Source organism: Lissotriton vulgaris, chromosome 7 (genome assembly GCF_964263255.1).
Source record: "Lissotriton vulgaris chromosome 7, aLisVul1.2, whole genome shotgun sequence".
In the NCBI taxonomy this organism is placed as follows: domain Eukaryota; kingdom Metazoa; phylum Chordata; class Amphibia; order Caudata; family Salamandridae; genus Lissotriton; species Lissotriton vulgaris.
In genome coordinates this window covers 1750090332-1750117947 of record NC_141695.1, presented here as the reverse complement: position 1 = coordinate 1750117947, position 27616 = coordinate 1750090332, and the positions used below count along the sequence as shown (strand labels likewise).

Here is a 27616-nt window from a genome sequence, read left to right as displayed (position 1 = left end):
GCACTTTTGCAATATTTGTACTTGTACCGTCATGTGCCACCTTTTGTTTGGAAGGTACCATTAAAGAATTGTAAACCAGCTTTGGTACACTGTCTGCAAATCCAGATTGGATTAATTTAAATTGGATTTTGTGAAAAAGATCATAAATATAAACACAAGTGAGTGTAAATATTTTATACAAAGTATTTTTAAAAGTCCCCATGGTAGAAGAATGTTATGCGAGCAGATAGATGCCCTGTTGACCCTTGGGAAGTAGCAGCAGCGTCCAGCCACGCCAAAGTTGTTTCTGTAGAACCATAGTATGCTGATCCATTGGTAAACCCTTTCTGACCTTCCCACCAGCGAAGCTCATGACGTCAATGAAGATTGCCATTAAAGAACAACGGGCCAGATGTACGAACAGTGTAAATAGCGTCTCGCAAATTGCTCTCTATTGCGAGTCGCAATTTACAATGTACAAAAGTATCCTTGGGACCACTGCCTGCCCTCAAAAATATTTTTACAGCCAGTCACAAAGGGGAAGGGGTCCCCTGGGGACCCCTTCCCGTTTGCGAGTGGTTTGCCACTCTTCTTTGAAGGGCGGTGAAATGTGACTGTTTTGCGACCGCAATTACGATTGCAAAACAGACCTACATGGCATTTGGGGTCTCTATTAGGAAGGGAACGCCGCTTTCTAATAACGAGTCGCAAACCATATTTAGTGAGTCGTAAATAAATTGTGACTCGCTAAATAGGTTTTGTACATGGCCTGTTTTTCCATGTGCAAATGGATCGCAAACCCGTTTGCTCATGCAAAACGGGTCGTACCCAATGTTCACAAATAAGTAACATTTCCATTTGTTTCAGGAGACCGTCCTAGGTGTTCATTAGCCATAGCAAATTAATTACTGTAAACTGCAATGATAAAAAAACCTAAAGTCTTGAAATTAAGAGTCTCGATATGTGAGGTTTGGCCCACTTGGGCATCAATCCGACGTCTGAAACTAGACAATGTCTCATAAGGGGATGAATTGATCTCCAGACAGCTACTATACCGATTTATTGGAATTGTGATTCTTTCGAACGGTTTAGTATCTACCGGCACTACACCAGATATATCCCAAGCTACAACAAGGAGACCGGATGTGTAACATAGACCTACAAGATGCCTATTACCACATAGCAATCATTAATATTTTATGATTCATAGAGGGTTCTAAACCTCTTCAATTCATGGGTCTCCCATTTTGGCTAAAGTTCTGGGGCAGACATTTTCGAAATGCATGGCTGTCATTGTGGCACATCAATAAAGCAAAAGATGTTGCAGCACAGTTCGGACAGTGGACCACTCCAGCACAAAGCAAAGCACCAATCCAAATATCACCAAATTATTCAATTTTCAATAAACCAGCGTGCATTTTCCATATGCTCCCTGTCCCAAGAGCATTACCCAAAGCCTGGGTAAACAATCTATTTTTGTCCTAAATGAAAAAGCACCGCTACAAGGGTTAGTCTCCACCGATCATGGGAGATTAATAAGTCTTTCAAATATCCTCTTATATAGACGCTGAGTCGTGATGTACAAAATTCAATGTTCTTTTAATGATCCACTTATAGACAAGACACCAGCCAACGCGTTTCGTTCTGTCACCAGAACTTCTTCAGGGCGCAATCGATATTTCAGAGACGTGTTATATTCCAAAAAATATTCATTTTCGATATTTTCCCATATGTATAAATTTTCTGTATTTGGTTATCCTCCTACGGTAAGCCCGATGGTCTGGGTACTCAAATAATTCCCAGATTTAGATCTATATTTCTTATAAGTGTATAATGGACAGGGCTTTAACCTTGTGTGTTTGAAGTTCGTTCTATGTAGTCAGAAAATCCCACCTCCTATTCCATTACAGTAATGGAGACGACATCGCGTTAGGATACCGAGACGCCGAATTTGCGATATCCAAATTGACCCAACAGGCAACTGCCGAAAGGAGATATCAACATGGTTTTCCCAAAGGAATAGGAGGTGGGATTTTCTGACTACGTAGAACGTAGATCATCTGCGGCGTACCCCAAGGATCCTCCCTCAGCCCTACACTGTTCAACATCTACATGGCCCCACTCGCCCACGTCGCCAGACTGCACGACCTCAACATCATCTTCTACGCAGACAACACACAACTGATACTGTCTCTCACCAAGGACCCTCTCACCGCCAAAACCAAGCCTCCATGAAGGTATGAAAGCCGTCGCCGAATGGATGAAGAACAGCCATCTGAAGCTGAACTCTGACAAGGCGGAGGTCCTCATCCTCGGCTCCACGCCTTTGGCCTGGGACGACTCCTGGTGGCTGACCACCCTAGGAGCAGCTCCAACACCCACCGATCACGCACGCAACCTGGGATTCATTCTCGACTCTACACTCTTCTTGAACAAGGAAGTCAACGCATCTCATCCTCCTGTTTCAACACCCTCCGCATGCTCCGAAAGATCTACAAGTGGATCCCCACCGACACCAGAAGGATGGTCACTCAGGCCCTCATCAGCAGCAGACTGGACTACGGAAACGCCCTCTACGCTGGAGCCCCGGCCAAACTGCTGAAACGACTACAACGCATTGAGAACGCCTCCGCCCGCCTGATCCTCGACATCCCTCGCCACAGCCACATCACACCCCACCTGAGAGATCTGCACTGGTTTCCCGTCAACAAGAACACCTTCAAGCTCCTCACCCACGCACACATCCCCAACACTGGACCAGCACACCTCAACAAACGGATCAGCTTCTACACCTGAACCGCCAGCTCCGCTCCGCCAACCTCGCCCATGTCCCCCGCATCAGGAGAGTGACCACCGGCGGCAGATCATTCTCCTACCTCGCCGGCAAGTCCTGGAACACCCTCCCCATCCCCCTACGGCAAACCGAAGACGTACTAACCTTCAGGAAGCTACTTGAGACCTGGCTGTTCGAGCATTAGGAGCACCCAGCCATATGCAAATTAGTCTTGACCCTGTGCCCCATGGGAACAGTCCAGGGCGAACTGACAAGTTAGGTCCTCCCTGGACTGGAAACAAGCATCCAAGGACCGGTTTCGGGCTGTCATTCCTCATCAGCCTGGATAGCTTGATTCCAATGGCATGGAGAGCACGGGACTCGCGTCTGAGCATACCCGTCCCACTTGGGGTGACAAATGCAAAAACAACAGGTGATGTACAGAATGCAGAACAATGTCATACGTTCACCCCAGTACAGAGATCTGGGCCTAAATCCATCGTTTTTTTGCTCACCATGCCATTGCAGTTTGAACCTAGTCATATGCAAATCAGTCTTGATTCTGTGCCCCATGGGAACAGTCCAGCCCGAACTGCCAAGCTTGGTCCTCCCTGGACTGGAAACAAGCATCCAAGGACTGCTTTCGGGCACTTGCATGGCACATGGGGCACTTGCGTGGCACATGGGGCACTTGCGTGGCACATGGGGCATTTGCATGGCACCAGGAGTACTTGTATGGCAGCTGGGGTACTTGCATGGCACCAGGGGCAGTACTGAAAAGGAATCCATTCCATCACCTTTTAAGCATTCTCAAGGTCACTATGTGTCGGTCTCTGGAGGGTGCAGATAAGGGAAACACGTTCGACAAAAGTTTTTTTTGACTCTTGACTTGAAATTTCACTGCATGCGCCTGAAAGAAACGTTGAAGACAGGTCAAATCTTGGAGCCCCATTGGCACACATCCAAACCAGATGGCGGGGGGAAAAAATCTAACTTCGAGTCAGTGCCCCTGAAGCCCACCAAGATAAAAGTCCCAGTGCATCCTGGGAGTCTAAAGATTTCTTAGAAAATAAGCAATTTACTAATGTCCGAGCCCAACACCAGATGTCAGGAACATTCAGAGAATGTGAATCTACAGCACTTCATGCTACCAACAGATGCTTATAAGGTAAGTAACTTTTTTCTTTATCTTGGTCTACCATTTGCTTATTGATATTGTTAATGCCAACGTAGAAATGTTTCTTCTGAATCACAGGAGTGTCTCAAATTGACTTCTAGGGTTGTCAGCAGCTTCCTCGAACTATACAGATCTCTCACGGCTGGTTAGTCTCCCTTAAAGAAGCCATGGGAGTAAGAGACCAACACAAATTCAGAAACCCATACTTTTTATTTTAAATGATTGTGGAAGTTGTGTCTAACTTATTTTCTAAATCTGCATAAAAAGCTATTACCTCGAAACTCGTTTGTGGTGTTGCAACTTCACAAGAAGTGAGACCAGTTAAGATATGAAGGTAATATTTTGTGTGCAGTAGTTGTCAGCCAGTTCAGACGTTCCATCACGCTACGCGAGCAAGTCTCCATTGCTGACAATATATCTGCTCTCGGTTTGTGGAATCGTTCCTACATCATCAGAGCATATCGTATATGTCAAGTATTAACCATTGGATGAGTGGTTTATTTGTTCTTCCTTTTCTCTTTGTAGGTATTACTACAACAAGAGAATACTGCATAAAACCAAAGGCAAACGTTTTACTTACAAGTTCAACTTCAATAAACTGGTGCTGGTCAACTATCCGTTCATTGATATGGGCCTGGGAGGTGAGTATGTGCAGCTGCCTCCTCTCTAGTCTAATTTCAAAGGCCCTGGCGAGGGTTCTCATCCTATTGGGAGGATGAAACAAGGTCTGTGGAGAGAACCGGTGGTGCTGGTTGGGGGGAGGGAGGATACTGGGGACTTCAATCTACTTTATGAATGACTGAGTCGTTGATGAAGATACGTCCAGCTGTAGAAGAGTTGCTGGTCCGGGGTGCTTTTTGTTTTCCTTGTGAGTTTTACTGTATGATGGCCTGTCTGAGGCGATGACAAAGCTCTTCATCCCAGAACTCTCATTAGTGATCCATAAACCCTTGAACTAATAATGCCTGTGCACATAATTCTGGAACACCTCTTTGTCAAGTTTTTAAAGCCTATTAGAATGACGCCAGGCGTGGAACTCGGGTCTTAAAATCTTGTTTGAAAATGTATTTTCCAAGGGAAAGTAAACTGGAATGGCTAAATTCCTATTTCTGAGGATCCAAGCTGCCAGTTTTAGGTCTCGCGCTTAGCGTTGCAGAGCACAGCACTGATTGTGCAGCGCGAGGCCTCTTGTATGGGGTTCTGAAAGCTGACCACATGCTCATGTGTGTGATCATACTTTTGCCCGCTGCCATTGGCTTGAGCCTGTTTTTTTTACACAAATAAGGCACGCAATTGGGCAAAGGCGAGCTCATGTCCCGCCTTTGCTCTGCCCATTCCCGTTGGTGTCTAGGACTCGCATCTGCGCGGCACAGACAACAGGCGCCCTCGCTCCTCTGTGGTGCGCGCGCACCACTGGTTTCGATTCCTGCGTTGTCTCCTCTGTGGTCCGTGTGCACCACAGGTTTCGATTCCATGCTTGTCTTTTTTGTAGCATAATAGACAGTTTCCTGTTGTTATTCTCCAAATACCTCCAATGCGTTTCAACGGAAACCTGAGGCTGGCCCGTGATTTTACTGTCTGCCGACCCTAATTGCCAGGGTGAGAGCTGGGCAAGGCTGACCCTTCCATGGCACTAACGAGACAGCAGTCTTCAGGAAATATTTGACATCAGAAGAGACTGACTCCGTCCCAGCCCTACCAGCCTTTCTCATGTCTTATATTAAGCAGAGCATCAGCAAACAGGAAGATAGCTTAAAGAGTCGTGGGCTTTGGTGAGTACAGCATCTGTGAGTCCTGCACTCCAGGAAAGATCGGTGAAGTGCATTCACAGCAGTGGGATTCCCTTGACACACCCGGGCTGGATGGGGCTGACACCATGCCGTCGCAGAGGGGAAGGGAAGGGCTGCTGTCATGCTTAAGCCTGGTTTTTAGGATGAGCCTGCGAGACTATGCGCTAGAGTATGCATTCTCGCTTGCAAGACTCTTATATTTAATAATGGGCTTGGAACTCACCCTTTGCTCACCATTCATAGTCATCATTGTTGCTCTTTTTTACAGCCTTGCCATTGGGCAGCGCTTGCCATGTGACACTTCCGCTTGGTCTGCAGCGCATGGACCAAGTACAGATTAATTAGCTGTGATTTAGTGCCCCTCTGCTGGCCATCTGCCACTCGCTCTTTGATTCAGGCACTATTTGCCCTATGACGTGGCCAACTCCTTTTTATTTACAATTGATCAGTTCCTGCACTCCTGTTCCTATTTTCCCTTTCCCTCTCAACCACCCTCCCATCCCTGTTTTCCAATCCCCTCCCACAGTTTAAAATGTTCACCCACTGGAGGGGATCATGAATCGACGTGCTGTTGATACACAGTATTACTCGTGTGGTTTTCGTCGGTGGAAGTGTCCTAACCAACAGCGGTCTTCGAACCGTCTCAGCCTCAAGTGCTGGTCACTTATGCAGGGACTATATATAGTGTGGTAAGAGTGGGAACCCCCTCAATGCTGTTGTGGTGATGTGCCGAAATGCACTTAGCGTTTCCCTCCCCGTGCACTTCTAAACACCTGACAGCTATGTCGTGCTGAGCCAGGGTGCAATATAAAACCGTTGTCGGCAACTCCTGCTTTTTAGGTTGAGCCTGGGCAGTGCAGGCATAGTTTAAGCTATTGGCATTGTAAATGACAATGCCTTTTAACTATCTGTTTTAAAAACAACACATAAATAAAAGGGATTGTCGTTTACAATGCCAATAGCCCAAACTCAAGTAAATGCGAAACCTATTGCATTGCAAATGCTTGGTCAGTGCATCAGTGCGCTACGGACGCCTCTGTTCCTCTGAATTATTTTTGCACTGGGCTTTGTCACGTTTCACCTTCCTTCTAAACAAAAAGATTTGGATGCATTTGGTTGGCCTCCATTTTGTTTAGCATATTCTGAAATCTTTTTGAAAAAGGAGGATTGCGTTTCCAGATTTCCTGGTTTCTGTTATAGTCCCCATTAGTTGAAGAAATCTGATAGCAAGAACCCCGAGTTAGGAAGTCTCAGTGTTTTGGTAATTAGTTAGATATGTAAATTAACACAATCGAGATGAAGGTGCTACATAAAAACAGGTATTCCGGTGACGGTGCAGTTCTGATGTTTATACGCGTGAGGAAAAAGCAAAAAGGATGTCTAATTGGTAAAGATGGATAAGCGCAGAAGCTCCCTCTGAGTCCTTAACTGCTCTGTCCTTTCACTTTCAAAGAAATCCACTGCGAGAAGGCGACACACCAACCCAGTTGATATGCTGGGCGGTCCACCTCCACTTATAATTGTTCTATGGCAAAGGCTGCAACAGACCTGATGAAGACCCGAGTATCAATTGTGTAACTGGGGTCGAAATGTCAAGTGCCCATGTGTTTGGACAGGAATTGTGACCACGAATAACCTCCTGAATCACATATCATATTTGGATCAAGTTCTTAAAACAAATTGATTACCATCCCCACTGCTGATTCTTCCACATGTTGCATCACTGGGCTTAACACTGAATTTACTGTGTGTGTGTATACACATGAATCCTGAGTGTATACACACAGGAGTACAGTGCCTTGACAAATGCATTTTCTTAACTATCAACCTTGTCTATGTTTTATCACTTTACTTACGCATACAATACAGTTCTCAACAAAATGAGACCTGTGGTGTTACATTTCTTGCTATCAAAGGTATTAATTTGTGCTGTTGATGATATTCGGACTGCACATTTGTCTTGAGACCAATGCGTTTTGGTGAACTTTGTGTACAAGTGATTTTGAATTCATGTTTCGGAAGCACTGTTAGTAAACTCATTTGAGAAAGCGTTCGTCCTTCAGAGGGATGTTCATGTTCGAGGCATGTGGGCTGCTGAATTCATATCTGTGCATAGATCGCCGCCTAGTGTTGGGTCCGGATGATCGCACATTGTTGTCCTGGAAAAGTCTTCGAAGTATCACGAGATAGGTGGCTCCTCCCCTGGACTACAGTGCGCATGGGCATCGACTCCATCCCCAGATTGTTTTTTTCCGCCATTGGGTTCGGATGTATATTGGTTCCCTCTAGTCGGAATCGATAAAAAACTTTCTTAAGGCCAAAAGGTCTTTAGTTTTCTTCGTCGGTATAGTCTTGCGTTTGGTGCCTGATTCTTCCAGCTCGGTTCCGAGCCGGATTCAATAGAACCGCGTGCTTTCGGTGCGGAGGGCCCAGTCGACGCCACAGACCCTATCGACTACTCATCATGGAACGGAGCCCGTTCAAGAGATGTCCCGTCTGCAACTCCAAGTATCCCCACATCGACGTCCACCCGGTGTGCAACAAGTGTCTGTCGCCGGATCATGATGAAGCCAGTTGCATGGCTTGTTCCCGTTTCAGGTCCAAGAAGACGCTTAAGCATCGACGCGCTGTGCGCCAGGAGGCCCAGCAATCTGCACCGGCGCCTGTGGACATCTTTGATGCCGGGGATGATGAGGAGGGAGCTGACCGGGAAGTTGGTGAAAACCTGTCGAACCCCGCGTCGGAGGTCGACTATAACTACGACGCGGACGCTGAAATGTTCGAAACTGAAGAAGTCGTCGATGAGGTAGGAGACGACGACGGGGCATTTGGGGCCGTGGAAGATAGCTCGAGCTAAGAGCTAACTCAAACTGACATTGGGGCCGTAACGCTTCAGAAGGCTCATGTCGAGGGATCGCCACTAGGCCTGACCCAAGATCTTACAATGGGTTCTACGGCCCCGCCTTCAGGCTCGACTACGGACATTACTATTGAGCCGCACCCTGCAAAATCGAAACTGAGAAATAAAACCAACGGTCTCGACGAAAGCGAAAGCACTGGTGCCCCCCTCGAAACCGAAAGTGCGCATTACTTTGGTCGGATCGAAGGCCTCGGAGCCGTCGGCGCCGACAAAGCAGAAGGGTGTTGTCGATCCGAAGACACAGGTCAAGGGCGTCGAGACGAAGTCTGCCACGCCGAAGACAAAGGTCAAGGTGGTCAAGCCGAGTAAATCAGCGCCGAAGCCGGTCGACACCAACAAAGGACTCGGTGATCCAAAGGTTCTCGAGACTCCGCGTCAACAAGACAAGGCCAAGAGCGGCGCAACCCGCGAGTCCCCGTCTAGTGGTGCCTCGAAGGATCCCGTCGACTCGGCGCGGCCGTCCGCCGCTTTCTCCAAGCAGGTGGCGGACTCCCTAAAGCGCATCAAGGAGAAGGGCTCGGCTGTCGGCCCGAAAGATCCTCCACCTTCGAAGCCGGTTGAGAAACCTCACAAAGCGTTGACGCCCATTCACTTCACGTTGCCGCCGAAAGTGGTGCCGAAGGCTTTCACCCCTAGGATGGGCGCCAGCGTGCCCGAGAAGGTGCCCTCGGTGCCGAAGTCGACGACAGTGGTCCCAACCTTAAAGCATCGGCAACCTTCATTGGAAGAACAACAAGAACACTTCATCAATGCCGAAACGGGCAGACTTTCCCTCCATAAACGGAAAATTACCCCGGAACAGCCAATGGAGTCCTACAAAATTCCTTTAAAGAAAAAGAAGGATTCCACTTCATCTCCTGTTCTTGTGAAACCACTTTCTCCACATGCCCATGATGTCTCACCCACTTACTCTGATGTGGACGCTGGGGAAGGCGATGATGAGGATGAGTACAGCTATCCTGTCTACACAGACCCTGAAGATACCAATGAACCCTGGGCAGCTGGTGCTGACCCAGGTGATCCTCACTCTGCCCCAGACACTCAACTCTATACTGTGAAAAAGTCGCCTACAGAGGATTCAGCGGCGTTTAATGCCCTAATTGAACGGGCGGCTAAAAATCATGACGTCCAGCTCCATGCTGACCCCATTGAAGTGGACTTTCTTTTTGACACCTTTTCCGTCTCAGAGTGAACTGTCAAAACTCTGCCTATGTTGAAGGGTGTCTTAAAACATGCTGGGGAGATCTTTAAAGAGCCTACCAGAGCAAGGGTGATAAACCCTAGGATTGAGAAGAAGTATAAACCAGCGCCTACTGATCCTACTTACATCAAGGGACAGTTGCCTTTGGACTCGCTTGTTGTTTCAAATGCCCAGAAGAGGGCTAATTCTCAAACAACGGGTTATGCTCCTCCCCCAGACAAAGAATCTAAGGTGTTTGAGGCATCAGGGAAAAGGGTGGCAGCCCAAGCCGCCAATATCTGGCGCATTTCAAATACACAAGCACTTCTAGCGAGGTATGACAGGGCACACTATGACACACTGGAGACCCTGTTGCAGCACCTGACAGACGAATACAAGGAGGCAGCTAAGATGCTCATCCAGGAGGGGAAGCTGATATCCAATGCTTCTATTAAATGTGCACTGGACGCGGCTGACACCGCGGCCAGAGCAGTCAACACTAGCGTAATGCTGAGACAACATGCCTGGCTCAGAATCTCGGGATTTAAGCCAGAGATACAGACCACCATTCTTAATCAGACAGTAAACCCTGATCATCTGTTTGTCCCAGAGGTGGACACCACCTTGGAAAAGATAAAGAAGGACACTGAAACTGCTAAGTCCATGGGGGCCTTGCAGTCCCAGCAATTCAGGGGTGGGTCTTTTCGTCGCTCAAGCACTAGAGGTGTTTCCAGAGGCCAGCTCTCCCAAACCACGCAGTACTACAAAGGCAACACGCAGTGCACATACACCAAACAAAGTCGAGGTGGATATCGTGGTAACAGCGCCAAAGGCAGGGGTCGTGGAAACAACAACTCCCTTTCCTCTGCCACCAACAAACAGTGACGCCTTGTCACTGCCCCCCGACCACGCAACACCGGTCGGGGGGAGACTTCAGCAGTTCCTGCCAGTCTGGAAATCCATCACCACAGACAGGTGGGTCACACAGCTCATACAGTACGGTTATTGTCTGGAGTTAACATCCACTCCACCCAACATGCCCAAAGACACCGTCCTATGTCCAACGAGCACTTGCACTTATTGCAGCATGAGGTCATCGTCATGCTGCAAAAAGGGGCAATCGAGCTCGTGCCTGTGGAAGAAAGAGGCACAGGAGTTTACTCACTGTACTTCTTGATACCAAAAAAGGACGGGTCCCTCAGACCCATACTGGACCTCAGACCCCTCAATCAGTACATTATATCGGAGCACTTTCATATGCTGACCCTGCAGCAAGTACTCCCGTTGCTCAGTCAGGGGGATTTCCTCGCAACTTTAGACCTAAAGGATGCGTATGTTCACATTCCGCTGCACCCGTCACACAGAAAATACCTCCGGTTCACCATCCAAAACCAACATTACCAGTTCAAGGTTTTGCCTTTCGGGGTCACCACGGCACCCAGGGTGTTTACGAAGTGCCTGGCGACGGTGGCAGCGCACCTAAGGAGCCAAAACATTCACGTCTACCCTTATCTGGACGACTGGCTCATCCAGGCAAAGTCAGCCCTGCAGTGTGCCGCCCACATGTCCCACACCATTCACCTTCTTCACGATCTGGGATTCTCACTGAATTACCCAAAGTCCCACCTGCAACCCGCCCACATACCGCAGTATCTGGGTGCGACGATAAACACTCTGGCAGCCACAGCACAGCCAAATTCAGTGAGGGTCAACAGCATTCAATCAGTGATACAAAGATTCAGACCTCAACACTCTCTTCCAGCGCGAGTGTTCATGCAGTTGATCGGCATGATGGCCCCCTGCATCTCCTTAGTCCCGCACGCGAGACTACATAGGAGTCTGCTTCAGGAGTGCTTAGCACGTCAGTGGACTCAGGCTCACGGACAGTTGAAAGACCTAGTGTTGGTGAGCGGTCGGGCATACAACTCTGCATTGGTGGAATCCACAAAACCTTTGCAAGGGACGACCATTCCAAGAGCCTGTGCCACAGATCATCCTGACGACGGACGCTTCTCTCCAGGGATGGGGAGCTCATGTACTCCATTACACTGTGCAGGGACTATGGACACCACAGCAAAGGAAGATGCACATCAATGTTCTGGAACTGATGGCGATCTTCATGGCACTAAAAGCCTTCAAAGTACATCTGTGCAGCAAGGTCGTGTTAATCCGGACAGACAACATGACGGCCATGTACTACATTCAGAAGCAGGGAGGAACACACTCTCCACAGCTGTCTCATCTGGCTCAGAGCATGTGGAAGTGGGCCATTCAGAGAAACCTCTTCCTCATGGCAGAACACCAAGACAATCAGATGGCGGACCTGCTCAGCAGGTACAGCCACCAAATGCACGAGTGGGAGATACATCCATCGGTACTCCACCCATACTTCCAAATGTGGGGTCATCCAGAGATAGACCTGTTCGCCACAAAGGAGAACGCAAAATGCCAAAGCTTTGCCCCCAGGTTTCCACACCCACAGTCGCAAGGCATTGCGATATGAATGAACTGGTCAGGCAAATTTGCGTACGCTTTTCCCCCAGCACCTCTAATACCGCTGGTGGCACGCAAGCTGAAGCAGCACTCGATGACTCTCATCCTGGTTGCTCCAACGTGGGCTCGCCAACCATGGTACACCACTTTTCTGGAACTGTCCGTGGTACCGCATCAAAAGTTGCGCCTCACACCCAGGCTTTTGACGCAGAGCCATGGAGACATTCAGCACCCAGATCCACAACTCAACCTGGCGATCTGGCTCCTGAGGTCTTAGAGTTTGGCTACCTCAACTTACCTCCTGACTGTATGGACATCATACGGGAGGCAAGGAAGCCCACCACCAGAGCATGCTATGCGGCGAAGTGGAAGCGGTTTGTCATTTATTGTGCAGGCCACAACATTAACCCGCTGGATGCATCTATTCAAAACATCATTTGTTATCTCTTACATTTGTACAAATGTAATCTGGCCTATGCTTCCATTCGGATCCATCTATCCGCAATGGCTGCTGATCTCCAAAACAGACAGCACCTCTCACTTTTCAGGGTGCCTGCCATTAAAGCCTTTCTGGAAGGACTCAAACGAGTCATTCCTCCACGAACGCCACCAGCTCCGGAGTGGAACCTCAATGTGGTCCTCACCAGGCTGATGGGTCCCCCCTTTGAACCACTGCATTCCGGCGGGCTTCAATTCTTGACATGGAAAGTGGCTTTCCTTATAGCGATTACGTCGCTACGACGAGTTAGTGAACTCCAGGCACTAACTATCCAAGAGCCATTTATTCAAATTCATTCTAACAGGGTGGTGCTTCGCACTAACCCTACATTCCTTCCTAAGGTAGTGTCTCAGTTCCATATCAACCAGACTATAGAACTACCTGTGTTCTTCCAAAATCCAGAGTCACTGGCGGAGAGAATGCTCCACACACTTGACGTCAAAAGGGCCCTAATGTATTACATTGATAGGACCAAGGATTTTAGGAAGACTAAACAACTCTTTGTTGCCTTTTCACCACAACACAAAGGTAACCCCATTTCCAAGGCTGGTATAGCCAGGTGGATCGTTAAATGTATTCAGATCTGCTATCTGAAAGCCAAACGCACTCTCACCATTCCGCCATGGGCCCACTCCACCCACAAGTTGGGGGCCTCCATGGCTTTCCTTGGAAATATTCCTTTGGAAGACATATGTAGAGCAGCCACATGGTCTACAACACACACATTTACAAAACATTACTGTGTTGATGTGCACTCCAAACAGCATGCAGCTGTAGGGCAGGCTGTTCTAAAAACTCTTTTCCAAACTGCTGCAGCTGGCACGGGCGGCCGCCATTAATGGAGGGACTGCTTTGTATTCTATGCACAGAAATGAATTCAGCAGCCCACATGCCTCGAACCGAATATGCTACTTACCAGTATGCATCTGTTCTTGGCATGTAGGGCTGCTGACATTCATATCGCCCGCCCTCCTCCCCGGCGCCCTTAGCAGCTGCGCCATTCACACATACTTCTTGCATGGTCATCATTCACTTAGTTTCACTCCATCTGGGTAACAATGGCTAAAAACAATCTGGGGATGGAGTCGATGCTCATGCGCACTGTAGTCCAGGGGAGGAGCCACCTATCTCGTGATACTTCGAAGACTCTTCCAGGACAACAATGTGCGATCATCCGGACCCAACACTAGGCGGCGATCTATGCACAGATATAAATGTCAGTCGCCCTACATGCCAAGAACAGATGCATACTGGTAAGTAGCATATTCGTTCCTGTGGTCTTAAGACCAGGAATGAACCTGCTGGCTGGCCAAGCTGGAAGTTCTCCTGAGGCTGTAACTAACATTCAGATGGCACCTCTGCCTTTGCAATAGGATGCTCGCCCAACAGAAGTGCCACAGACCTTGCAGGTGCCCACTGTGACAAACAAGAGGTTCCTTGCATTCCTGCCTTGACACACATGCTTTATTTCTATCGCTGTAGAGTCTCCGTGCTCTTCTGACATTTAGCATCCGTAGTGGCACCCTCTGCCCTAGATGTGGGTGATTCAAGCAACACTGACAGAAGCTTTTTGTGGTCATGACACTACCGTTGATTTGAACCTTGGGTGTGTCTGAATCCTACATACCATTCTGCCAATGCTGGGTGTCTAATCTCGTCTGTCTGAGACCACTTGTGCCATTGATACATGTAAATATAGAGTTTGTCAACACCGTCACCCACTCGAAGGACAGGCCTGAGTGTCTGAACTCTAGAACGGCAGTGGTGGAAGGGCTTGGTTGTGTTGCCGGATCGTGCTCAGCTGGTTCCCAGCAGCTGGAGGGGGGTGCACTCCAAAAACCCAAGCAGCTGGAAGAACAGGTTTGCCTGGTCCAGTTAATCGTCCCCTCTCACCAGTTCTAGTGCCCAGTGGACAGGAAGTAACTTTCCTTTTCAGCACTCAGGGTTGCCCCTGTGAGGGAGGCTGCGTCTCATCCTTTGCAGCTGTGATGGACCGAGAGCTCAGCCGGTCTGTTCCTCTGTGCAGCCTGGATGTGGGGGTTCGAGCCCTCAATGCGGACTCGCCACCACCGGATTGCTGGGGGACATCGCGATCTGGAGTTGAAAAGTTTACGTCCGGCCGGTGCCCAAGTCCCAAGGGAGCTGGAGACACCCAGGGTAGAAGGGGCTTTAAATAGAAGGGCCTCCTAATCATCGTGCGTGGTGACGGCACTTTCAGGGAGCAGTTATCCAGTATTGGGGTATCTTTCATAGATTCACATCCCTGAATGCCTCCCCGTCGCTGAGGCGGGAGTCCCACTGTACATAAAAAAGCAGTGCCAAAAGTAAATTATAGTAGTAGGCCCTAAATACACGCCTGAGGCCTAGATTGCAGTAGCCTATGTTGTTGTTGTTTTTTGTACTTGTATAGCGCGCAGCTACCCGGACCGGGTCTCCCGGCGCTTGTACTCATACCGCTAAGGAACCCTTCCTGGTTTTCCTTGAGAAGTGTCCACTCCTGGGCACCCCCATGGTGAAACCAGGCATCCTCGCGATGTTGGGGCCGTTGTGGAGATTAAGCAAGCTATTGCCCAGAGTTGCAGCGTGGGACCCATGATGAGAATAGGCACTGAGGCGAGAATATCCGGTCAGAGGAATTTGAGCCCAGACCCGCCAAGGCAGGAATCGAACCCTGGTCCCGGGCCAGAGCTCTGCATTAAGGTCTGCCGTTCTAACCATTGAGCCACACTTCTCCACAGCCTATCTACCTCATTGTGCTGAAAAGACCCAAGTCTTTACCACAACCAATCAGCTCTCAGCACCCTCTAGAACCCTCTCTGCAGAACCAGTTCTCCTCAGATTTTGACCGCACGTAGTGTGGAAGGGAATCTCCCTGAGTGCCTACTCAGTTTTTCCTTCAGGATGTTAGACAGGAAGGCCTTGTTCAGGCCTTGTAGAACATGCGACAAAAAGAGAGTCCATGTTGATGATCAACATAAGGACTGTATCTATTGCCTCTATCCTACTCATAAGGCACAGAATTGTAAGATTTGCCAAACCTTCCCTTCTAAAACCCTAAGGGATAGGGAGGCTAGAGTCCTATTATGGCTCAAACCTTCTAAAGCTGATGATGATGCAGCTTCAACATCAAGCAAGAGAGCAAGATCTCAGGAGAGTACATCAAGTGAGGGGAGAAAACAATTGAAAACCTCCCACTCCACTCCTGGTCATTCTCAAAGATCTCCATCAGCTTCTTCAGGACCTTCTACTCTAAAGGACTCTAAGAAACACAATACCGTGACTAAAAGCTGCTCTGTCTCTTCAGCTTTCTCTGTATCTACTATAACATCTTCAGCGCCATCGCCGACGGCTACTGTTTCTACTACTGCGATCACCTCAACAATCCTGTCGACTAGGATTTCCATTGTGGCTAACAGGACCATCGTCGACGAGAACCTCGTCGTCTAAGCATTCGTCGAAGAGAACCCCGTCGACGGCATCTTCGTCGTCGACGAAGTCATCATCCATGCCGTCGACGACGACAATGCCCCCGTCGAGACAAGAAAAAAAAAGAGCCCATTAACAGCTGTACCATCCACAGCACTGGCAACAACTTCAAATAAATCTATATCAACGATGCAGACATTTTCAACGCCTGTTGCATCCAAGAGTTTCCAGCTCACATCTTTCCAGAGACAGGAATACTCCTATATCTCGCCACTTACGCCTTCTCACCTCTTAGACACTTACGCTCAGGATGAAGAAGGAGATTATGATGATGACGAGAATGAAGGAGCCTTTGGAGTAGCTCGCCATCCTTCTGACCTAATAATAAAATGTCAAGACTACGATGAGGAGGATTACATTGCGCACTATTATCAGGAGGACATTGTGGTTCCTCATCATGCAAGTTATCCACCGACTGCAGATACCAGCCATCTGCCTCCTAACCTCATTCAGGACCTGCAGGCCATGTTGGCCGACTACAGGCAGCGATTTCCACCTCAACTGGTCATTTCACCGCCTACTTCTGTGGCAGGACCAGACCCGATACCTCAGCCTCAAACTCCAGCGCCCATGTCTCCGGTCGCAGAGACACACCAGCCTACTTCACCTCCTCGTACGCCTGATACATCTTAGGACGAAGAGGTAGAAGAAAGGGAACTTCCTGAGAATCCTCCCTTAGATCCGTGGGATTCATACGTTATCCCCATGCCATCTCCGCAAACCCCACAACCATCTGAATCACCACCTGAGGACATAGGTGGATTCCACAATCTCATTCAAAGAGCCTCGAAAAGGTTCAAGCTTCCAATTACAGTAGAACAAACTGATTGTTTTCTACATGATTTTAAGGAGGACACTAGAAAAATTTCCAGAGCAATTCCAATAATTGATTACATCTGGAAAGCAGGCATCAAAATAATGAAGAATCCTGCTTCTGTGCCAGCTGTGCTACCACGGATTGATAAAAAGTATCGCGCAACATCCGACAGTCCATCTTGCCTTTTGGGTCACCCGAGACCAGACTCGGTTATTTCACAGGCTGCACGGCAGAGGTCAAAAAATCCAACTACGCCCATCACTACTCCTCTGGATAAGGAGGGACCTCGCCTTGACCTTATCGGTAAGAAGTTCTTGACCATGGCTGCCGCCTCTATCAGGGAGCTATGATCGCCAAATGTGGTCAAAGATGACACCTTTCATTGATTTGATCCCTGAAGACAACCGAGCAGAAGCTCGCAAAATTTTGATGGAGGGTGAACGCTCAGCCTCAGAGACTATTGACTGCGCCCTGGATATCGCCAACACGAATTTCAGGCAGTTGGCTGGAGCCGCCGTCCTCAGGCGCCAGGGTTGGCTGAAAGCTACCACCTTCAGACCAGAGGTTCAGTTAAAGATATTAGACATGGCCTACGACGGCGAGTCTCTTTTTGGCAAGCACATTGACGATGCCCTCCAGGCAATCAAGACAGACACGGATACCCCTAGGTCTTTAGGTTCCCTGCAGTTCAAACGAGGCTCTTACAGAGGGGCTAGAGGACTTGGCTACTCCTCTAGAGGAAATTACCATCAGCAGTGCAGGCAATAACAATCACACTACCATCAAGATTATAATTCTTATTACCGTCAACCAAATACGGCTGGTTTCTCTCGTCAAGGAGGCCGCAGACGCTCCAACAATCAAGGGCGAGACACTCACAAGAACAAGTGAGTTTAACCGGGCGCCATCCGCATCCTCTCCCCTTCCTTTGGGCGCGAAAATATCTTTGTTACATCAACAGTGGCATAAAATTACCTCCGGTCAGTGGGTGTTGGATCTGGTACAGCATGGACACACCCTAGAACTTGTCACCAAGCCGCCAACTGTTCCGCCCAAGGGACCCCCTCCCCGTCGTCTTCACTTATTGTTCAAGGAGATTCAAACCATGCTCCTCAAGAACGCCATAGAAAAAGTCCTACTTCAGCAGAGAGGAACAGGTTTCTACTCCCGATTTTTCCTTCTAAAAAAGAAATCGGGGGAATGGCGACCAATTCTAGACCAGCGCCGCCTCAACAAGTTCCTCAAGAAGCAGGGGTTTTGCATGGTCACGCTTTCAGAGATCCTAAATTGTCTGAACGAAGGAGATTTTTTGGCCTCCTTAGACATGGAGGACGCATACTTCCGCATCCGCATCCATCCCAAATATCGAAAGTATCTCCAATTCACTGTGGCTGGCACCCATTATCAGTTTAAAGTACTACAGTTTGGCCTCAAATCGGGACCAAGAATATTCACAAAGTGCCTGGCCCCGGTAGCAGCAACGTTGCGCTCTTGGGGAATCCAAGTATTCCCGTACTTGGACGAGTGGTTACTCCAGGGCCCTTCATTAAACAGTGTTCAGGATGCCATGACAAGCTGTTGTGCTCTCTTTGCTTCTCTGGGGCTAACGGTAAATTTGAGCAAATCCCACCTGCGTCCAAAACAAGTCCTGCCTTTCTTAGGAGCACGTCTGGACACAATAAAATGCAAGGCAACCTTGACACAAGAGAGACAACTCCAGTTGCAGAAATTGGCAATCCAGGTATCAAAAAGAAAGTCACTTTCGGTTCGACTGTTTGCCTCCCTCCTGGGAATGTGTTCATCAGCCATGAACCTCATCCCTTTGGCACGTCTCAGGATGCGACCTCAGCAGGAAGAGCTGCATCATCAATGGAGACAGGTAGCAGGTTCCTTCGAGGACATTATCAAAGTCACTCCGCGCATGATCAGCGCTCTTCAGTGGTGGTCACAGTTGCACAATCTGAAGCAAGGACTATCTTTCATGCAGACGCCTCCAGACTTCATACTGACAACGGATGCATCCATGGAGGGATGGGGAGGTCATCTTTAAGATCTGCAAGTCCAAGGCAGGTGGACTCCAGAATACTGACCGCGTCACATCAACAGTCTGGAGTTGAGGGCCATCTTCCTTTCTCTGCAAGCATTTCTCCCCAGAATCGCAGGATCTTCGGTGTTGGTCCGAACCAACAATACCACCAGCATGTTCTATGTGAACAAGCAGGGAGGAACAAGATCTATGACGTTGTCACAGGAAGCTCAAGAGTTATGGGACTGGGTTACACTTCACAACATAACTCTCAGGGCGGAGCATGTCAAAGGCCTCCACAATACACTGGCTGACAAACTCAGCATTTCCCTGTCAGATTGCCACGAGTGGGAGTTGGACCAAACTCATTTGCACAAGGTTTTCCAGACTTGGGGCAAACCAATGTTGGACTTGTTCGCAACACAGCAGAACAAAAAATGCCGATTTTATGCCAGCAGGTATCTTAAACAGGGATCAAGGGGGAATGCCCTGTCCATGCGATGGTCAGGGATTTATGCTTACGCTTTTCCCCCGATCCCATTGATACCAAAGGTGTTGCGCAAGATGAAGTTCGAGAGTTGCCGACTAATACTGATTGCTCCAAGATGGCCACGCCAGTATTCGTTTCAGGAGCTAATGTTGTTATGCCAAGATCGTCCAATTCGCCTTCTTCCGTCTCTAACACTACTGTCACGGAATGAGGGACAGATTCTTCACCCAGATCCTCAATCTCTAAGATTGCACGCATGGCTCCTGATTTCTTAGAGTTTCAACACCTTCAGATTCCGCAGGATTGCAGGGATATCTTAAGGAAGTCTTGAGCTCAAAGCACATAAAAACTTACCGTCTAAAACGGAAGAGGTTTTGCTCCTGGTGTGTCTCCAATAGTGTACACCCTATTAAGGCTCCAGCAGAGGAAATTCTTCCTTATCTGCTGCACTTAGTTCGCTCTGGCCTTTCTTTTTCATCAATAAAGATTCACCTAGCGGCTCTGTCCAGATTCAGGAAGGTGTCTAACGTTCCTTCACTATGTTTGTCATCTCTAATTAAACAATTCATGAGAGGACTGTGCCAAGCTTATCCTCCAATTCGGCATCCCCCACCGGAATGGGAACTTAATACGGTTCTTTCACAGCTCGTGAAGCATCCATTCGAACCAGTTCATAAAGCCGAGACCAAATACCTTACATGGAAAGTTGCCTTACTCCTAGCTTTGACATCAGCTAGAAGAGTGAGTGAGATACAAGCGTTCACTATCAAGGAACCCTTCCTACATTTCTCACAGGATTGCGTCACCCTTCGAACCCATCATTTATACCTAAGGTTCCCTCACAATTCCATTTAAATGAACCAGTCAGACTGAAAGTCTTCTTTCCAAATCCTACTACACCAGCAGAAAGAACGCTGCACTCCCTGGACATTAAACGTTGTCTAAAGTTCTACTTACAGAGAACAAAAAGCTTCAGAAAATCTGATCAATTGTTCGTGGCCTACGGCCAGACTACGTTGGGAACAGCGGTAACCAAGGCTACTATTTCCAGATGGGTAGCATCAGCGATCCAATTCTGCCATACCAAGTCACACAGACCATTGACCAGAAATGTTAAAGCACATTCTACGAGAGCTGTAGCAGCGTCTACAGTGTTATTTGCAGGGGTGACGTCGAGGACATCTGCCGTGCTGCTACATGGAAGAATGTCCACACATTCACCAGACATTACTGCCTGCAATTGACAAGCCAGAGAGATGCAGCAGTTGGCCAGGCCGTCTTACGACACCTCTTTGTTTAAAGAAAACTTCAGGTAACATATATTTGATGTTTTTATGTTTATTAATTTGTAGATTAAGTAATTTCAATATGATTGCTACTATGTTAATATTACATGTCCATTCTAATGTTTCTAACGAATGCATAAGATTTACAGTCATCTTTGTCTGTGACAATAAGATGGTGTAGCATTGGTAAGGTTGTTGGTGATGGTATTACTGGGAGTGTATCAGTATAAATCTCCCACCATCCGCAACCGACTATTACCTGGTATACTACTTGCTAGTCTGATTCAGGCATGTGAATCTATGAAAGCAACCCCAATACTGGATAAGAAAACAAGTTACTTACCTGTAACTTCAGTTATCCAGTATTGGTATCTTTCATAGATTCACCTGCACCCACCCTCCTCCCCGGAGAGTCAGTTCTCTAGATTGGGATACTTATTCCCCACTTGTGCTAACGAAAATCTGAGAACTGGCTCTGCTGAGAGGGTTCTAGAGGGTGCTGAGAGCTGATTGGTTGTGGCAAAGACGGGTCTTTTCAGCATAATGAGGTAGATAGGCTACTGCAATCTAGGCCTCAGGCCTGTATTTAGGGCCTACTACTATAATTTACTTTTGGCACTGCTTTTTTATGTATCGTGGGACTCCCGCCTCGGCGACGGGGAATGATTCAGGCATGTGAATCTATGAAAGATACCAATACTGGATAACTAAAGTTACAGGTAAGTAACTTGTTTTCTTCCCCTTTCTTGGTCCAGTCACCCAAGATGGGAGGCACTGTGCATTATTTTTTAAATCAGCTTTCAGTCTTTGTATAAGATGGTTTTAGAATATCCTAAGTAATTCGATCTAAATAGAACTGAATGAAAACACTTACTCCTGATAATGGTTCAAATTGGAGATAATTGGAGGGCCAAAATGTTGGTGATTTGTACAGAATGACAGGTTGATTTGTCTTTTATTTACTGTATAGTAGGACTTAAGATTTGTGTGACAGTTTTTGTTCTCTGTTAGTGAATTTTGATTGTTATTTGTACATCTTTTGCTCACCCCTACCTTGATTGTGCCACTAGAGTCTCATAGACACGTTAACATGTTTATGTAATGAAGAACTTGAAAAGGATTTTTATAATTCTCTCTTGTCAGCCCCCTTGCTTTATTTGCACTTGTGATGTTTATCAGTATAATGATAGTTTTAAAATTATTTTGATGTTTAAAACCAGGCACGCAGATTGGACAACGCTGCTGCGTTTTCTGCTTAATTGTCACCACGCTTTTCACGTCCATCTGCTGCATATTTTGAATATTACTGTTAAAAAAACTAATTCATTCTAGCAGAAATGTTTTAAAGGTTACTTTGAAAGGAAATAAAAAGATGCACATGTGATGCTTTGCAGTGGCAGGCACATTGCAAGGCTAACTTGCCACCCTTCAGTAGTGGATTGCAATACTTCAGTGTTCAACAAGAGCTAATGAGGTGTAACATTTAGTTTTTATGTGCGTTAAAAATAAAAAACGGTGAAAGAATAGTGCCACAGTATGTGTTAATATACCCAAGGTGGAGACCTCCATAAACTACCGGTCTCCAAGACAGCTTTACCTTTAGGACATTAGCTTTGCAAAAGAGTTGATCTCTGATGAGAGAGAAGTTGGACTAACCCTTGTCTGTTTCTTCCAGGTGGACCCGTCCCCCAGAGTGCTCCACCTGTGCCATCCGGCGGAACTCATTTCCGTTTCCCACCTTCTACGCCCTCTGACATTTTGTCTCCCAATGAAGATTTGCGCTCTCCAATGTTCTCCTCCGTGGCCCGCCGCCTTGGCCGTGGTTCAGTCAGTGACTGCAGTGATGGGACTTCCGCCAATTCTGAGGTGGAAGAGGGCATAGCGGAGGAGCAGCGGCGAAGCCTTGAAATGAACTCTTTCCGTGGACCACCTCTCCCATCCCATGCTCGGATGGCCCACGAGAGCATCTTCAGAGTGTATCCCCGCTCCAGAGTCCCTGAACCCCTGAGCCCGTTCCCCGTCTCACCTATGGGGGCTCCAGGTGGGCTCCTCCCGCCCCAGCTGTCCCCTGCTCTCCCAATCACACCCAACCACATGAACTACACGCCATCGCCCACGTTAAGTCCCATGTATCCTGGAGGCAGCCACTTCTCCTTCAACACGGATGACATGAAGCGGTACCTTCAGGCTCATCATCAAAGTGTCTATAACTATCACCTAAGCCCCCGGGCTTTCCTTCATTACCCCAGCATTGTGGTACCCCAACCGCAGCGGCCGGAGAAACCCCTGCAACTGCCCCCTGAAGACACTACATCCTTCAAATTCAAGTTGCAGCCCCCACCACTGGGAAGAAAGAACAGGGACAAGCAGGGAATTGGGCAAGCAGATGGGGCGGGGAGCAGCAGTGGTTTCCACTCCTCTGAATATGCCAGCACGAGCTTGCCCCCGGGACTGCCCCAGATCAAAGTAGAGCCCATCTCAGACATGGAGTCTGATGAAGATCTGAATGTAGAGGTGACTGACAGTGACAGTGATGAGGAAGTGTTCAAGACTCCACCTCCACCTTTGCCACCAGTGCCTGAGGAGAGACCTCCCTTATTAAAGAGGGAAGATGACTCTCCTGCTGCCACCTGGGAAAAGAGAGGGCTGGAGGTCCTTCGTGAGCCGGAGGAGAAAGCCGAGAGTGGCAAGTGCATCCCTCTGAAGCTTCGCTTCAAGCGGCGTTGGAGCGAGGATCAACGGATGGAGGCCTGCACCGAGGAGTCTGATGACAAGAAGGTCCGGGCTGAGGAGGTGGTGGAGGCCAGACCCTGCTCCCCTGCCCGGAAGCAGTCTCTGAGCAGCACTGTCCAGGCTGAGCGAGAAGGGGCTCAGGAGAACATTCCCATCCGACGTGTCAGCACAGACCTCCAAAGAGCCACCGCCGAGCTCTCTCTGGAGAGCAGGGATTCCTGATCCAGCCATCTCCAGGCCTGCTGGCCTCTGAACTGAGTTCCCTCTTGCTTGGGCAAGACATGTTCTGGGTTTATTGAGGAAAAATGGAAACTGAAACAGACTGAAGAAGTAACACATTTTGCTGCCTTATAATCTCAGATGGGGAAATGGGCTGTGGGTTTTTTTTAATCATTACTGTCAAAACATCCTCAGGCTTCATTGACCTGCTCCTCCCCTTCATTTTTTCCAGCCCTACCTCTGTTCTTGTCTATATATGTTGTCCATAGCTTTATATTCAGTATATGAAATCTTTCTACCCTTGTTTACCTTATCCTTTGGCTCTCACTAGGGGTATCGGTGGGGAGGGGAGGAGGGTGACGTGGAACTATATTTTCCTCAGTTTTTTGAGACTGTATCCAGGTATATACTTTTTTGTAAGAAAGTTTTTAAATGGTTGTTTTAAAAACATCTTTCATAATTGCCTTGTTTAAACAAAAAACTAATGTGGAATTCATTTGATTCTTGTGAATATTTTTTTAAATTGACCTAAAATAAGGAAGTGGGTTTTGTAATGTTTTTTTCTTCATAGGGTGAGAAGAATTATGAGGTTAATTCTGGCTTAACTTTTAAAGTAGCCAAAGATTTGTAAAAACATGAGATCAAAACAAGCAGGAAGAATAAAACCAGTATTACTTTGGAAATGTGTAGTGTATTTAAAGGTGCAGTGGGTTGGTGGCAGGAGTATATGGACTCTTGTAACGTAAAATATGCTTCCTCTGTACATCTTCTCAATCTCCAGTTAGGATTGGAGTTGTGAATTTGTATCATTGTAACCAGTTGAAGAGCAAAGCCTGTGCCTGCACATAACGATGGTGCTCTGGTGGTTCTCAAGACCTTTTTCTATAAACTACTTATGCAGAGTGCCATTTGAGTGTCCTGCATTTGAACTTCTTGCCATAGCTCTGACAGGCAGCTTAAGGTTGGAGCAGTCCCTGTTCTACTTCTGTACTTGCTTTATATGATGCGATTGCAGTGCACGTTTGAGAACAGATCTCTGCTCTTGCATACCTGAAATGATTCTTTGCCTGTGCTTTTCGACATTTCTGCAGCGTGGTGCTTATAAAGTCGCAGGATACAATTAGGCACCTTCAAGACTACTTGTACTGTAAAGTGCCTGTGAAAGACCAACTACAAAGTGTAGGTAACCAAGTGTGCCCTTGTGGACCTGTTAACCTGTTTGTCTGGGACTTTGAGTGCACTCTTAGTTGCTTCTCCTTGTCAAGATTAGGTATTGTCTTCACTAAGGCATGTGCTAAACCAAGAAGTCTAGTTAGCTGTTTGAAATGAATTACCTCATATGTAAAGAGAGGGTTGAGCATGGTTATTGGGATAATGGACATCTAGCAGTGCTTAGGGGCCAACACGTATACCTCACCACACATTGGCTGCCTTTTGGTGGATTAAAGCATTACTGCTTTGCACTGGCTTGATGCTCAAGGAATATTGTCATATTAAAACTCCTTCATTTTCTGTGTTAGAAGATCAATTTGGATAGATATACTGTGTTGCAAAAGTAATTAATGTCCTAACTGTGGTTGCTTTTACCATTTGCCTTTATTACTGTCTTGCAAGAAAACCAAATGGTAAACTTCGCCACAACTCTGCTCTCTATCTAGAATTTCAGTCTCCCTTCCGCATCCACTTTTTCTTTGATGCTTGCTTATACACTTAGTGTTATGGTGAGTGTATCGTAACAGAGACCGCTTTGTTTATTCCTGCTAGTATGGCATTCATCCGGTTAGCTCTCCAGAGTGCTTGGTTTCCTTAAAACTTGATGGTCCCATTTACATTTTGAGAACTTGGTTGCCACCAAAATATCAAACCATGTGGCCCAGTTTAACCTAAGACAGGTGTCTTTTGGGCTTTCTTTGAGCTTAGAATCCATGATTAGCTGGGCACATATTCTTCGTTGGTAATTGTGCTTCTGTGGCTCTCACCCACAGCACACATCTGTATACCAGAACTCCCAAAGCATTCATTATTTTGTTTGGCGTTCTGGAAAGTATGACTTTAGGAACTAATTCTAATCTAACTGGAGATGTTCACTTTCTAGTGCAGCGTTGATGTAAACTTAGTTCCAATGGCCAATTGCAAGAGTTTAAGAATTGGCCCCTCCCTGCCCAAAGAAGACCGCGATCAGAAGAAGGGAGGGAGAGAATTAGGCAGAGCATTTCCTTGAGTTCAGGCAAACAAATAGGAAGGAAACAATGTTCAGACCTGAAATCTTTCTCCAAGCAGTTAGTTACTACTCCACAAGTTAATTTTAAAAAATAAGCCTTACTTAAAATATTGTAAATGTATATAGGAGTCATCTGAATTTTACAAATGTATTATATACAATAAAACATTTTTTGAAATGTTATGGCTTAGAACTGTGCCTGTATTAAACTTTTGATGGGTGGCATTTATATCATTCTGGTGCTGTGCTCTAACCATATCTAGTCCTAGTTAGTGGCACATTTCTTAGCTTTCAAGAAAGTTTAGATTGCATAAGGGGTGGTGGCGAGGATTATGCTTTTGATATTTTCTTAGCAAAATAGAAGCCAACATTGCAAAGCTTAAACCTTTTGAACAAAACTTCCCAGATTACTTAGGCCCTAGAGAATTGATTAATTAAACAACCATGTGATTTGAAGCAACCAATCATGAAGTTCCAATTCTCCAGTATTGGGGTGTCTTTCATAGATTCACATGCTTGAATATTCCCCGTTGTCGAAGTGGGAGCCCCACAGTAAATAAAATAGCAATAAAACCAATAATGTATGTATAGGAAAACATAATTACATACATTCCAAAACCATAAGTACTTATAAGTACTAAGGGTTGGCATTAACATTTAGGAATACATTAGAAGAAAAGAACACTTTTATAGCATATCCATGTCATTATATTAGTCCAAACTACAGCCAATCAGGCGCAAGCACCCCTCTAGAACCTTCTCCTCAGAGGCTTAGGGCCTCAGATTTTCTACCGCACGTCGTGTGAAGGAAGTCTCCCTGAGCTCTGCTCAGTTTTCAACTTCTTTCTGGATTTCTACAGTTTCTGGGATGTCTTCAAGTAAGAAGTCTTTGTTTCGACCATGTGCTTCTTGTGGGAAATTGCTGCTCTTCTCAGAGGACCCTCACAAGAAGTGTATTTACTGCCTCTATCCAGAGCATGAGGTAGGAAAATGTAAAATTTGCAGGACTTTCTCAACCAAGACCCTTAAGGACAGGGAAGGGCGTCTCCTCCTGTGGTTGCAGAGGTTGAAGGATACGGATTCACCTCTTTCTGATGCAGAAAGCCTTGCGTCAGGTGTGTCTAGAGCCACTTCTAAACGTAGCAGTGTGCAGGATTTGCCATCTCCTTTCCTAAAGAAGAGGAAACTTCAACTCCAGAAGGCTCCTTCTGTGTCTCCACCTCCTCCTGCTACGCCTACGCCCCCGAGATCTGACTCTCGGGCGTCCACGGCTCCTTCTACGCACATTTCCACTAAAAAACGTGCTAAATCGTCGACAGGAGCGTCGACGGTCATTTCCGACGACGAAATCTGCCGTCTCCAGCTCTCTGACGACGACGGTGACGACGATTTGTGCCATCAGGTCGTCGACGGCGGCTGCATTGACTTCGTTAGTGTCGACGATGGTGTGTGTGAGCTTCAAATCTGTCTTGTCGGCGATTCCAATCTCCTCGTCGACGTCTAAAAAGGGAATCTCGTCGACATCGA

The 27616-nt window shown here is 47.2% G+C and overlaps 1 protein-coding gene across 1 annotated transcript in view; it reads left to right on the top strand.

Moving 5' to 3' along the window:
- ERF (ETS2 repressor factor) overlaps window positions 1–26272 on the top strand; it is a 163775-nt gene extending 137503 nt beyond the window's left edge. Inside the window, exons 3-4 of the mRNA XM_086933048.1 lie at window positions 4455–4570; window positions 22592–26272. Coding sequence (XP_086789174.1) covers window positions 4455–4570; window positions 22592–23871 — 1396 coding nt within the window. The 3' untranslated portion in view covers window positions 23872–26272. The remainder of the gene's footprint in view (window positions 1–4454; window positions 4571–22591) is intronic.
- Window positions 26273–27616: the final 1344 nt, after the last annotated feature.